The sequence below is a fragment of the Anguilla anguilla genome, chromosome 5, assembly GCF_013347855.1.
Source record: "Anguilla anguilla isolate fAngAng1 chromosome 5, fAngAng1.pri, whole genome shotgun sequence".
NCBI lineage: Eukaryota > Metazoa > Chordata > Actinopteri > Anguilliformes > Anguillidae > Anguilla > Anguilla anguilla.
Window position 1 is genome coordinate 6,091,701 of NC_049205.1, and position 15,394 is coordinate 6,107,094.

The window sequence follows — 15,394 nt, forward strand, 5'->3', positions numbered from 1 at the left end:
CCAGGAGGAGCTCTCCAGCTCTCAAAAGGGCTGCCTGAAGGAGGCGCTGCTGCTCTTCATGAAGCGCTCCTTCAAGGATGAGGACCAGAAGTATCAAGCAGCACTCATGTTTTGTAGGCCTGTTTTGTCTCTGGGTGGAGTGTTCACTCACAAAGCCAGAGGTGCAAACCTCCATTCTATAGGATGGCTAGTGTACCCAGCTTGATTTCATTCCAATTTGTATCCCAACCTCCCTGCCTAACTTTTCTAACCAGCCATTTACAGTAGTGTTGTTCACTCCTGTAACTGACCACAGTAAAACAGTTGGGACACTGCAGTCTGCAGTAGTAGCTGATGATTAAAAAATGTGTCGGATCAAGATATGATTAAACTAATTAAATAATTAAGAGCAGAAGTTGTTATCCTGATACAAATAATCCCTTGTTGTGCAGCTCTGCAGAAAGCTGTGCCTCTCTCACAGATAGAATTTACACAAGCCCTAGAATGTCTAAAGGTTGCTTTAAATCTGATTATATGCTAGCATGTCACGTTTTAGCATATGGGTCGCCAAATCTTGTCTGTGGAAAGCCACAATGTTTACAGGAGAAGGGAGTTAACTGTGTGGAACACTGTTGCATGTTAACATATTTTCTGTTAAAAGGGGGATCATTTTACCATTTATATTTATTTGGATTATTATTATTTTGTTTATTACATTACGGGAGCAAACAACACAACTTAATTGAGATACATAGTGCTCATTTGCGGTGTGCATAGCTCTTGTAATGATTGATTTGTGCTAACATGGTTCCCCAGCTCAATGTATGAAGAATATGGAGCTGACCTCTGCTTCGTCAGGGGAGTCTGTGTCCACCTGCCTGCTGGTGTGTCTGTCTGTCATTGGCAGGAGCGCGTGAAGAACGCGTACGAGGAGAAGTGTGTGGAGAATGAGGAGATGTCGCGAAAGCACTGCGCAGCTCTCCTCCTCCAGCTGGAAGATGACATGGACCCGGTGGAATCCTATATGAAGCCTGGGGGATATCAGCAGTTCAAGGAGCACCTGAACAACTTACTTCAATTATACAGAAACAAGCCGGCCAAAGGGGTGAAGGTAACTCACTCCCTGGCTTGCTCTTGGCCTTTAGCAGCGCTAGCGCCCCCAGTTCTGGCGCCATTCTCCTTTTAAAGGTTTGATTCAGTAAATGGCATCTGTGATGTTGGTTTTGATGTTAGGGGTGAGACTGTTTCTGTCTTTGAACCAGATGGCTGCAGTCACACTTTGCATTCATTGTTCAGTATGTATTTAGTTTAGTCACAGGGTTTGGTTCAGTTTGGCTCACCCCCGTGATGACAACTGATAAAGCCAGTTCAATAAAATGCCTTTGTGGCATGCTAGTTTGGTGCATATGCGGTGAACATGTCTGGTTGTTATGCAGTGTGTATTGGACCACAATGGAATGGTCCCGTGATAAGCTGGACATTAGCATCCTTAATGTTCTCGTTACCCTGTTACAGGCAGAGGAAGCCTTGGACAACTACCTAAGCGAGAAAAACCGACTGGGGAAAATCATTTTGACAACAGATGAGACAATGTCAGAACAACAGAGGCATCTTAAGGGTGAGATGGGAACTTACAGGAATGTATTTCTGGTCCTACATGATCTCATAAACTTAAAGGAAAGTATTTCAGGTCCTAGTCGATCTCATAAAATTACAGGAATGTATTTCTCGTCCTACATAATCTCATAAACTTCAAGGAATGTATTTCAGGTACTACATGATCTCATAAACTCTAAGGAAGTCAACAGCCCCACTGAGACCCGCTGAAGTGATGTTCATTCTGTATTAGGGGTCACAAATCGTAGGAAGTGTGCTCTCACACTGTGTGACAGCATAGAATTGTGGGAAATGCCTTTTTTGTTGTTTTTTCATGCAGATGATTATGGCAAAAAGAGGTATAAATCATTTGAGCTTATGTAAGTAATGAACTCATGCGCAAAAAACTAATTCAGTGTAAAAAAGTAAATGGTATTAAAATTGGGCATACATGCATTGTACAAGTGAAGAAGCATCTAACCGCTGGATTTGGATGGTAGGTCACCGATCTGCTGCTTTGTCCCACAGAGCAGAGAGCCCAGTTGGAGGAGGAGAAGCAGAGAGCAGCAGCAGCCCGAGAACAGCAGATGGCTCTGGTGATAAGAACGAATGATATAGAAAGGGCTCGCCAGGAGAACGAGAGGCAACTGATGGAGAAAATGGAGATGGACCGGGAAGAATTCCAGAGGAATAACCAGCAACTGAGGGTACATTATGAACCCAGTCTGGTGCACTACCATACCAATATACACACAGCCACACAAATACCAATATACACCTGCTACACTACCATACCAATATACACACAGCCACACTACTGTACCAATATACACACAGCTATGCTACCGTACCAATATTCACACAGCTACACTACTGTACCAACATACACACAGCTACGCTACTGTACCAATATACACACTGCTACACTACCATACCAATATACACACAGCTACACTACTGTACCAATATACACACAGTTACACTACCACACCAATGTACACACAGCTACACTGTCGTACTAATATACACACAGCTACACTACCATACCAATATACACACAGCTGCACTACCCTACCAATGTACACACAGCTACACTGTTGTACTAATATACACACAGCTACACTACCATGCCAATATACACACAGCTACACTACCGTACCAATATATATACACACAGCTACACTGCTGTTCCAGTACACCATGCCAGTGATAAGAATGTTTTGCTTAAAAATGTAGTAGAGTAAAAGAAAAGATACACATAAAAATGCTGAAGTAACGTATATTATGATGTGCTTGAGTAGAGTAACAAATTATTTGATGCTTTCTACTCCTGTCAGTTTGTCTTTGAAGTCAAATAGGTGACATCAGGAGGAAGATTAATTTTCTCCTCATCCTCCATTTTAATTTCATGCAGATGCAATTGGTCCGACTGGCAGAAAGGCCCACTAGGATCATCGAGCGTATTGAGACACATGAGCGCATTGTGGAGAGAACTACTTGTGTAGTGTCATAGAGAACGGGACTGACAAAGGCCATGTCCTTTCCTGAGTGTTGAAGTAAGGTGGGAAAAATGAGGAATCATGCAAACTGTACAGCCTAATTGTACGTCTCATAGAGCCAAATTGTTGGACTTCTTTATGAAGTGGATTCATTCCTTTTGCAAAGTGATTAAAAGTGTGGGTTTAGCATTAGCAGTGGCGCAGCTGTGCTCTTTTGCATGAATTATTTTTCCTGTTTTTATGTGCATTTGCAGTACTTACGTGGACCACAGAAACATGCTGTTTTGTAAAGCTTTAGCAAATGTAGACTTGTTTACCACCTACAAACTCTCCATAAAGCGGAATATGCAATTGTTTCCATCATTTAACCCATTGAGTAATCATTTTCTGGCATCAGATGTAAATGCTGAGGGTGGTACATGCTTGTATAATGCTGGTTTTTTCCCCTCAATGAAAATGAAAAAAAAAAAAAAAATCTTGTGGATACTTCATCATTATCAAAAAGAATGTTAAATTGTAGGGTTTGCCATGTCATGTCTGAGAAATTACATTTTTTTTATTGCATTGTCTGCGTTAATCTTATGAATCATTGTATGTGTCATACAGACATATACATGTATCCAATATATTCTTTGTGGCAGATAAAGCCCGTCTGGGCCAATACAAACATATACTAAAACTAAGACAATATTTTTAAAAGCCCAGAAAGTGAGGTATTGCTTTAAGGAAAGTTATGTGAAACTGGAACCTATGTGAAAAATGTCACATCACACACACACACACACACACACACACATACATACATACATGCACACACACACACACTCTCTCTCTCACACATGCACACATATGCATACGAACACACACACACACACACACACACATACATACATACACGCACACACACACTCTCTCTCTCACTCACACATGCACACACATGCATACGAACACACACACACACACATACACACACACACACACTCTCTCTCTTTCTCTCTCACACACACACACACTCACACAAACAGCTAAGGAATTAGTAGGAGAGACCATTTTGGGAGTGTTTCGTGCAGAGATCTGACTTCATTGCTCAAGCCTTCATATTATGTCTGCAGTCTATGCTCTCACCTCCAGTGGGCTGGGCCCAGCCACTGTTGCCGGGGGATGCGAAAGAGCTGCCCATCAGGGCTGTCTCCAATGGCAACACCCGGAGAACCTCCAAAAAGCCCCCTGGTGCCCCGCCAATGCGCTTTAGCCGCTGCTTTCATGTGCGGGCGAGCGCAGCGAGAAGGACCGACGCCCTGCCCTCTTTCTGCGCCCATCGCCATGGGAGACGGCTCGGGGATAAAAGAGTCACCTTCTAAGGCCCGATGAAATTTTTTACTGGTGTGGGGCTTTAAGGGGGGCCACATACCAACTACGATTGTTATCTGCCACTGCTGGCCTCCGTTTAAATGCACCCGTTAGTACATGTGCCTTCGATACTGCCCTAAATTACAATACATTTACAAGGAAGCGTAAATGTCAGTTGTTTATGGTTTATTAAGTATCTTATAATATATTTTTTTATAGCTCCCGCTGTACCTTGTGTATTCCAAGGTTTCAAAGACAGGATTTTATCACATTTGACAGGCGGTCTGTTGACCCAGGAAAGAGCGGCTCACTCAGGGGGCCTCACCTCTAAAAGCTTCACAGGCCCGTCACTTGACCCCTGACCTTTCCCTTCAGGACCACCGCCATAAATGTGAATCCCGACTCCTGCAGTGATTACCACTCTAATAATCACAAGCTTGGAAAACTGGCCTTGGCAACAGAGAGAAAAAGAATAAATGTATGAAGATCTCATTTTTAAAAAATAAAGGACAAATGGCTATCAGTCATCCCAGATATGGCTCTGTAACCCAGAAGGACAGTCAAATTACGCATCAATGAAAGTAAACATCAATAATGCATCCCTGATGAATAAAATCAACACTTAATTACAGGTGTACATTTTGGCTTTATCAGTCATCTTAATACCTGTTAATTTTTGATATTTGGCACACTCTCCTACAGCGTTCATGCTTTAGATACAATCTATTTATAAGTGCATAATTAATGTGATGGACCCAGTTCAAGGGTACAATGACAGTGCCCCAGCTGGAAGGTTGAGTCTACAGTCTAATTTTCCTAACCACTACACTACACCACCACCCAAATCGCCACAACTCACACCACTGTTTATTGGTGTGAAGGGGTTACATCATTTAAGTAGTTACAAACCACGGTGAAGCATAATCAAACAGTTAAATTATTTAAATAGCAATGGTGAGAAAAATTACCTCCATTTACAAAAGGACGATTGTCGTACACAATTTCATTTTTACAGAAGGTCAATTAATTGCAGACGTGGGTAACCTGGCTTCAAAGAGTAAAAAGACTGACCATGTATTTGCTCCACCACCATGCACTAAACCAGCTGATTCTAATTAGCATAACTCTTCAGCATGATCGGAGAACTAATTATTGTAATCAGCTGGTTTAGTGCATGTTGGTGGAGCAAACACATGGTCAATCTTTTTACTCTTTGAAGCTGGGTTACCCACCTCTGATTAATTGTGTGTGAAAATAAAATGTGAAAACCAAGTGAAGTCTTTGCCTGAACATATAAACTGAACTGAATTGCCAGTTAGTGCCAGAATGGCACTTTCTGAATTGTGACCACTGATTTGCAATCCAGTTCTGGGGACATTGTGTTGTGTATGCTGGTATTTACTCCAATCCCTATAGCAACCTCAGAATTATAACAAACGGCTTATTGTTCTTAATTAGGCAGTTGATCATATTAAGGTGACACTATGACAGAAACGGCTTTGAAAACTATGAAAAAAATAAATCTTGCCTGTTCACATCCCCAGTTCACATCAGCCAGATCAGAGTAATACTTTCATTCTCAGTAATGTACTGTATGACAACTGACTCCAGGAGAAAGAGGTGAGATTTTTACATTTTTAAATTCAGTTACGGACTGGTGAAATAACGGAGGTCCTAACTGCCAAAAGCGTGGACATCAGGTCACTGAAACTAACGGATCTCTCTAAAATGTTCAAAGTTCAAAGACAAAGCAAATTACCACACACCAAACCATGCATTGAGTTAAATCAAGTTTAATTAAAAGCAGAACTTCAAATACATGTTTTCATAAACCATAACTGATCAAGAGATTGGTTTGCGCAAAAAAGCAGCATAAACAGAGGGATCCAGGCCTATAGGTGAAATAAAGTCTTCCCTAAAGAAACATATACTAATAGTAACTAATAGTATCATTGCATATTTAATACTGACGTGGACCTGCAAATACGACATCAAGCAGGATGGCGCCTTCACCCGTCAAGATGTATTTATTGGAGGACACAACCAACCAGACCTCCATCCCCACCTCTGCTCATGGACGCTAACCCTAACCCTAACCCTAACTCCCGGTGCAAGCACTGGACCTCCATCATCCTCACCCTTTGGTCGAACCCCTCGGAGATCTGCGCTCTCTGCTCCTGTACACGGAAGCACAGAAAGAGGTAAGTTTGAGCCTCTACTGCAGTGCAGTTAGATATACTCACACAGTGCAGTTAGATATATACACAGTGCAGCTATACTCACACAGTGCAGTTAGATATATACACAGTGCAGTTATACTCACACAGTGCAGTTAGATATATACACAGTGCAGTTATACTCACACAGTGCAGTTAGATATATTCACACAGTGCAATTAGATATACTCACACAGTGCAGTTAAATATACTGGCACAGTGCAGTTACACTCACACAGTGCAATTAGATATATACACAGTGCAGTTAGATATACTCACACAGTGCAGTTAGATGTGGTCACACAATGCAGTTAGATACTCTCGCACAGTGTAGTTAGACATACTCACACAGTGCAGCTATACTCACACAGTGTAGTTAGACATACTCACACAGTGCAGCTATACTCACACAGTGTAGTTAGACATACTCACACAGTACATTTTTGCATTTTTTAAAATCACTAAATGCTAATCACATAAGGAGGTGGTTTCCAGGTTTCCAGTAAATGTGTACACCAGGGGTCTCCAGTTGTATTTGAGGCTGGCTTATTTATCGCCCATAACTAAAAGGCCTGTTTCACTTACTCAGCTTTCTATGATCTTCACGTCAAGACCTCGAGTAGCTGAATTAGCTGTCGTAGTGCGGGGCTACAACAAAAGCTGGTCCTTTGTAGATACACCATATGCATACAACATACCTGGGACATTTTTCTGCGTTTGGAAAATCTGTTCTTGTCATAATGCTGTCTCACCACCACAGGAAAATCAAACCAGAGAATTCCCCAGTGTTCTTGAAACATATTCGTGTGAGCTGGGATACCTGCAGGCGCTGGTCGAGAACTCTCTGGTTCTCCTCGATGATGGCGCGCCGCTCCCTCTCCAACTTGTCCATCAGCTGCTGTTCATTCTTTCTGTGAGCTTTCTCCGCATCCTCCAAACGCTTCATCGCGTCTTCCTGATTCCTCCTGGCCACCTCTGCCTTAAATCTCTCCATCTTCACACGAGCTTCCTCCTCTGTCGGCAAAGAAAATAAAACATTGCAAAATGTGTCATAATATTTTTATTATTCATTTTTGTTCTTGGATGTTTATTTCTTATGATTTCAATGTGTTTGGTTTGACTGAATCCAATAAAACATATTTTTGATTTATTGGTAATTGCTCTTAAAATAGCTGAGTGATTTTTATTTGAGCTCAACAGGTAGAGGGTCTTTCACCCAAATAAAAACACCTGAAAAAGGCAAGGCGTATTTCTTTTTTCTCTCTCCAATTTTCTCCCCAATTTTAGTCGTTATACCAATTCCCCGTGCGTATCACACAGTCCTGGTCAATGCGCTATCCTCTGTCAGTCTGCGGAGGGCGTAGACTACCACATGCCTCCTCCAATATATGTGGAGTCGCCAGCCGCTTCTTTTCACCTGACAGCGAGGAGTTTCACTGGGAGAGCATAATGCGTGCGGAGGTTCATGCTATCTCCCCCAGATCCCCTCCCTGCTGAACAGGCGCACCAGTAGGAGTCGCTAATGCAACGATCAGGACTCATACCCTAACCGGCTTCCCACCCGCGAACACTGCCAATCGTGTTCGTAGGAACGTCTCACCAAGCTGGAAGTACCGCTGCCGGGTCTCTGTGGTGGTGGGCAAGCTCTTATACCTCTACACTACCCAGACGGCCCCAGATGGGGCGTATTTCTAAGAGTAAACTTCAAAGCCAGCAGTCAATTCAGTCAGGAAGTAATAAATGCGCATAACAATTTTGTCTGTTTGCGGGTCCATCACAATCTGGACTGAAGGTAATTAATACATTTTTGGATGTGTACCAGAACTGGCCTGCATATGACCCATGTTCGGGCACTGTGTATCTTTGCCGACATTGGCCAGGTTTTGGGGTTGGACCAAGTCCCTTTTAGGATCGTGGATCCTATTTCAACTTCGGGAGGACAACAAATAGGAAATTTTATTAATTTATTTTTTTTTTTTGGGGGGGGCGGGGGCATTTGATGTCTCCCCTGTCCCCTCTGAACCACCAGGATCTACGTCCATGCTTTTTATGGATCCGGTTTTGGATGTTTCCGTGAACTCAAGACGGATCCAGCCCAGGCAAATTCTGTTATCTGGGAATCTGTGAACTGTCTCAGGACGCCGGAATGGGGCTTTGGTGGAAAGTCGGCTTGAACACAGACCCTGACGAATCGGCCTTACCCTTCAGCTTCCTGTCTTGTTCTGTGAGGTTCCTGTCAACCTTCAGGATGGAGGCACCCAGAGCATTTTTCTCCTTCATGAAGGTCTTCAGAGTCTGTTCTGCCTGTCAGTGAGAACCAAAATGCTCAATAAGCCACCTGGATATGACAGGTATCTGAGGGAGACACACACACATGCACACACACACACACACACACACACACACACTCAGGAATAAATCACAGGTTTCAATCAGAGGGTAATACTATAAAATAAAGCTTGCAAAATAAATGCATGGCAGACTTATTAAGCTCTATCCAGACCCCCAGTTCTTCCAGGTGATTCATTCTAGGTTCAAATAAATGTCTGAGGGCTCTTGAGTTTAGATACCTGTACACCTTTCCCAGGTGTGTCTCTGTAGGTTTGGACAATGGAGTCCAGCTGGACCCTGTAGTCCGCATATCCGCCAGGTCTCATGAATGACTCGTAGTCCATCTGAGACCACAGCTGTTGTAGTAGAGCAGTGCAGTGACTCTGGGAGAGCACTGCATTCTCACTACATTTCCCATCATACTCAGCTTTTATTTGTCCCTGTGGAGACAAAGCAGGAACAGAACACCATCAAAACTGACACGTGCCACCTTATTTATGTGCCAATGGACGCATATGGCACACATGGGCAGATATGTTTAATCGTTAAATTCTGAGCTAACTATCTCTTTTCCATTGTACACCTTTAAGGGAACTTGCATGTTAAAGTTAGCAAACATTTACAATTTCTTTCTGCTGATAAAACCAAGTAAGCCGGTTTACACATTTGCAAAAGAAAAAGAGTTAAAAGGCAAAACCACTGTTTTCTGGTTAAAAAAACAATTATGTCTGGTTAAAAAAAATTATATAAACAATGGAATTAATACATAAATTGTATTACACTTATATATCAGGTTTCCTCCGGGTATTCCGGTTTCCTCCCATAATGCAAAGGCATGCAGGTAGGCTAATTGGAGACTCTAAATTGCCCATAGGCATGAGTGTGTGAGTGAATGGTGAGTGTGCGCTGAGATAGATTGGCCACCTGTCCAGGGTGTATTCCTGCCTTTCACCCAGTGCACGCTGGGATAGGCTCCAGCATCCCCCGCAACCCTGACCAGTACCATGCGGGTATAGATAATGGATGGATAGATAATGGATGGAAGAACTTGTATATCATGTAGTGCAATACAAATGTTTTCATTTCATTCGCTCAGAAAAGACTACTCTGATATTTATCTCACCATGAGGTGTCTCTGGAAGCTCTGGTCCTCGTCCTTGAAGGAGCGCTTCATGAAGAGCTGCAGCGCCTCCTTCAGGCAGCCCTCGTGAGCGCTGGAGAGCTCCTCCTGTGTCTCGGTGTGCAGTTTCACCCGCTCTCCCAGCAGCCGCCTGTAGAGGGCGAAAGACTCCTCGACTGCTGCCGAGTTCTGGATCTTAGACAGCGCCGCCACGGCATTCTCCAAGCACGGGACGCTCCCGCTACGAATGGCGTCCACGTACATCTTCGCCAGGTTCCCCAGCACTGGAGTCACACAGGCAGACAGGAGCAGACGAAAGAGAAAATATATATTTTTTTAATTTAAAAAAAATTTGCTTCAGTATCAGCAACACCTTTTGGAAATATCAAGACACTGTGGACTTTTCCTGGCATACCCTTCTCTAATAATTTCACATTTGTGCAATTTCATCCTGTCCTTTAAATCATCTCTCTGCTTGTTGTCAATAGTGTATTTTCCCCCAAAAATAATCCCATGACAGTCGTTCGGTGATGAGATGTTTTACACGCTTACTCTGTCCGGTGACCTTATACCCTCCGGTCATCGTCTTCTCTTTGGAGCGCTTGAAAATGTAGCTGCAGAACTCGAGCGTTTGCTCCACGAAGGCCGGCTCCAGGTCGGCATCAGTCAGCTCATCGATGATCCTCAGCTTCTCCTTGGAGGCGGGCTGGTCAAACACGAAGCACTTCCGGGTCGGGAAGTAGCTCCGGATGCACTCCCGGGGCCCGTTGCTGTAAGCCACGTGTTTGGAGTTGCCTTGACAACACAAACGCAGAACAGCCTTTTCAGCGGGCTGAACGGCGGCTCATCCTGGCCAGGGTCAGCCAGTGTGGACGAACTCCACGGTTCGGTGTGAAATCAGGCTTTGCCAGGCTTTATTTTTTTTTTTTCAGCAGCTCTTATCTAGAGCAACTTACACTACTTTTTTACATAGCATTTACATTGCATCCATTTTTACAGCTGGATATATACTGAAGCAATGCAGGTTAAGTACCTTGTTCAGGTTAAGTACCTTGGGTACAGTGGCAGTGCCCCATCCAGGAATCGAAGCTGTGACCTTCAGGTTACAAGCCCAGCTTGCCAGTTCCAAGAGGAACTCTATGTGGCCGGAAGCCCTGCAGTATGGCGATCAAGTTGTGCTGCCCCGAGTGGGAGGGTTTCTCTCAGCCGTCCATGACTTGTTATGCATTCACAGTCACACACAACCACTCTCGCCACGATACATCAATAACGCCTCGCTTAACTGAATGGCACCCAGCTTCCGCGAATAATTTTGACCCCGCACACCCTACCCTTCACCAGCTTCAGGGAGTGCTCCAGGTACTCGTCTGCAGTGACCGCCTCTCCGTCAATCCTCAGCTCCAGAGTGAAGTCCCTCACAGTCCAGACGAAGGTGGGGAAGAAGTGGATGAATTTCTCAGCCATGACGTCCTCTTTCTCCTCGCTGGACTTCACCTTGATGTGCTCGGTCAGCTCTGTCACGTGGCTGTGGAATCGTTAAGGAAGGACTGCTGGAGGTGTGTGACAGGACCATGGTAAACTTTAATGGTAGCAAATGGAATTCACTCGAGAAAACTAAAATGCCTACTCTAACAGCAACATCTGAACTGTCGCTTGAAATGCTCGCCCAGTCACATGGCTAATGACGTAAATGCCTGACTAATCAAAAATAAAAAGATTTCTATGGCAAAATTAGCAAAACAGGAAAGTTAAACAGGAAGTATGAATGTGTGCACATCCAAGTCGTCTCGACTGGAACCCGTTGCAACCCCGACTTCAAAGAAGAGGTTCCTCGAGTTCCTGCAGACCTGCTATGGACCTTGGACCAGCTGACCAGAACTGGCCTACCCTTTAATTGCTGTTAAGTATTGACAGACATTTTATTTAACACTGACATCAAACCTAAGGATGGTGTAAAACCTGTAATACCCGATTGGGTCATTTGACTGCTGCTCCACACATGCACTACTCTTACATGGTTGCTAGGGTACTGCATGCTCATCTCAACACATGCACTACTCTTACATGGTTGCTAGAGTACTGCATGCTCATCTCTACACATGCGCTAAGCTTACGTGGTTGCTAGGGTACTGCATGCTCATCTCAACACATGCACTACTCTTACATGGTTGCTAGGGTACTGCATGCTCATCTCTACACATGCGCTAAGTTTATATGGTTGCTAGGATACTGCAGGCTCATCTCTACACATGTGTAAAGTTTATATGGTTGCTAGGATACTGCAGGCTCATCACAGCTTCATTGTTGATGGTGCCCATGCTGTTGTAGACAAACGTGCTGCTCAGGAGGACCGCCAGGGAAAAGATCCAGGTGTCATGAGCCTGGTCTCCCTGTTGGGGAAAAAGAAATTGGAGTTTCAATGCAATATAGAGCGCAGGCATTGTTTGGTGATGTTAGCATTAAAAGGGTGTCCTACCTTTGCCACATCCCCCAAACCCTCAGTGTCCAGCAGGACCAGAGTTTGGTCATCTTTGTGAGGGTGTGGCACACACCACATCCAGATGCCTTTTGTCTCAGACTGGATAGTGGAGCCCAAGGGGAACCCTGAAAACACACACAGAGAACTCAGATAAACTATAACCCTCAGAACATACAGAGAGAACCCGGAGACACTAGAACCCTGAGCACACATACAGAATACAGATACACTAGAACCCTGAAAACACACACACAGAACCCAGAGACACGAGAACCCTGTGAACACATGCAGAATGAAATACACTAGAACCCTGAAAACACACACAGAGAACTCAAGATACGCTAGAACCCTGAAAATACACATAGAGAACCCAGAGACAATAGAACCCAGATGTCACATGCAAAGAAATCGACACAGATGGAAACCCCAGATAAAAGAGTTTAGATATTTTTCAAAGAACCCAGAAACCCAGAAAAACCCCGAGATGGAGATATAAACATACCTGTATGCTTCCCAGCCAGTCTGTTCATCAGGTAAGACTTGCCCGTGCGGTACATGCCTACGATGGACACCACCACCACAGGCTGCCTGATGGAGTTCAGAACGTCCAGGGCTTCCCGATCCACCTGTATTTCACCTGAGCTGGAACTCGAAATGAGACAGATTGGCTTCTGCATTGCCACAAACCGTCCCTGTAACAGAAGCAAACGCACACACAAACACGTTGGCGACGCTCGCAGCCACACCAATTCTAAAGTCCATTTGGCAAAATTGTGAGCAGTGAATTGCGATATATTGTGTATTTCATTGCAGAGAAGTGCAGTGTTAAGGACTAACCCAGTATCATGCCTTTGCCAAACATTAAACTCACATTTAATGTCTCTCCAATTTAGACATCTAAAGCACTGTGTCCAAACAGGGTCTGGTATCATGACTTTTCAAAGAAGCCAGTTTTAAAGATGCCTCAGCTCACAATATCCACACACAAAGCTCATTGTAATAGTCCAAATGTAATAGAAATCTCTTTGTAGCAGATTGGAAACAGTGGAACCTGATGAAAAACTGGAACTTGAAGCCAGTGGCATTATAGAGTTAAATGCTGGAGTGTGCAATTATGTGAGGAATTCTTGAAATGACATAAAATTCAAACCTGTGATGCTGAGTATTGGATATAGAGTGTTATACACAGGTCAACTGCTTACACAGAACCATAAAATCAGCCACATGATTCTGTCTCTTTGTCTCTCTCTCTTTCTCACTCTCTCAGCTCTCTCCTGGCTCTCTCTATCTCTCTCTCTCTCTTGGCTCTCTATCTCTGACAGTGGTCTTGTTACCTGGGCCTCCGCCATGATGTCAGTATTTTTGGCTGGGGGTGATGAGTGTTCCAAAAAGCCCGACTACAATGTCTGCAGTTCCTTTGTCCACCCGAAGAGGTCAATGTTTCTTCACTGCAGATGAGTCCCTGCGTTTAGCATGTGCTTAAACAAAGAAGGAGAACCGTAAGTGACGGAAGCTTGAGGGATCTGACGAATAGAATTATCGGTAAAACAGGTTCGCTGCTCCCTCTGCAACAACACACTGACCGCTGTCTCCAATAAAAGGTTGTTGGCCACATTTCTGTAACGCTTAAACCTGGAGACAAACATGTAACGAAGAAACTACGTCTTATGAAAATGTAGGAAAAAATATTTATTTCATCCCCCATAGTTAACCAAAGGAGATAGTCCTCCTTAAGTGTACTTATCACATACGTGACCTCAATCTTAATGGCGCAGTAACATGCATAATTCTTTCGACGCCAAGAATGTTTAGTTTAACGTCTCAAATTTTAAAATGCTGAATGATTTTTTAACATACATAAAAATAATTAATGAAATACAACTGAAAAATCCTACCTTCGGTTTGGCACATTTTACATACATAATATTATTTACATATTACCAAAAAAAAAAAAAAAAAAAAAAAAAATAGAAAAAAGAATAAACTCAGATACCAAGTCTATAACCTTGAATGCAAGCACAAGGAACGGATATTAATATATTTACCTCTAATGGCTAGACTCCACGTAACAAGTGGCCCAGACAGTCAAACTGTGTCCACTTTCAGAGAGAGACCGTTGCGCTGATGTTCAAAAGGATGTAGTGCTCGAAATATATAGACAGCATGAGCCTGATTTTCCAAAACAGGGTTTCTCAAAATGAAAGTGAAGCCACACCAATTTGGGAAAACCCGACGACGCCCCCTAAACCAAGGAAGAGCTAAATGAAAACAATAAACTAATGCACATTTTTGAAGATGATTAAATTAATGGATCCTCAATAAAACTGTGCTCATACAATACATCACTGATTTCCACCAGGTACATGTGTGGATGCTGAATTTCAATCACTGTCAAGTAAAAATAATATTTGGATCTCCCAATGAAAAATTCAAAATGAACTGATTGCAATAGCACCTTCGAGTTTGCTCAACTTTCAAGTGTCAAGGTCCTGTGCATTACAAATTCTAAGCTCTGGCGATCAAAAGTGCTATTGTAGTCTGGTATTCAAGGATTTTAAATTGGGAGAATCAATTATTATTATTTTTTGGAACAAAAAGGGAAGGGAATTTTATTGCTGTGAATGGTGAGGCGAAACAAATAGCTGGGAAACTCCCAATGAACTGTTTCACTTTCAAATCTCATTGAACTGACCTTACTATTTAAACACACTACAAACTCCAAGTCCAGCATTAATCCATTAAATAAACCTGTTGTGACACGATGACTGATAAAGGCGTTGCCTGTAGCCACATTCTGCCAAGGTCATTTTTGGCCAAAAGCCCA

At 43.3% G+C, this 15,394-nt stretch overlaps 2 protein-coding genes across 4 annotated transcripts in view; one reads left to right on the top strand and one right to left on the bottom strand.

Annotated features, from left to right (window-relative positions):
• Positions 1-15,394, bottom strand: part of LOC118227389 (guanylate-binding protein 1-like) — a 38,283-nt gene that overhangs the window by 12,359 nt on the left and 10,530 nt on the right. For 2 of the 3 annotated variants that reach the window (XM_035417785.1, XM_035417787.1), the window contains one exon: positions 7,461-7,654. In XM_035417785.1, coding sequence (XP_035273676.1) covers positions 7,461-7,654 — 194 coding nt within the window. Of the gene's footprint in view, positions 1-7,460; positions 7,655-8,841; positions 8,945-9,210; positions 9,412-10,094; positions 10,376-10,643; positions 10,887-11,422; positions 11,617-12,371; positions 12,482-12,567; positions 12,696-13,072; positions 13,263-13,904; positions 14,049-14,615; positions 15,141-15,394 lie in introns of those variants that run through there. The other variant, XM_035417786.1, reaches the window with a different exon arrangement.
• On the top strand, positions 696-3,531 carry LOC118227394 (guanylate-binding protein 1-like). The gene is made up of 4 exons (XM_035417793.1): positions 696-1,090; positions 1,495-1,597; positions 2,104-2,282; positions 2,990-3,531. The coding sequence occupies exons 1-4, from the start codon at positions 800-802 to the stop codon at positions 3,086-3,088; spliced, it is 672 nt and encodes a 223-aa protein (XP_035273684.1). The 5' UTR covers positions 696-799; the 3' UTR covers positions 3,089-3,531.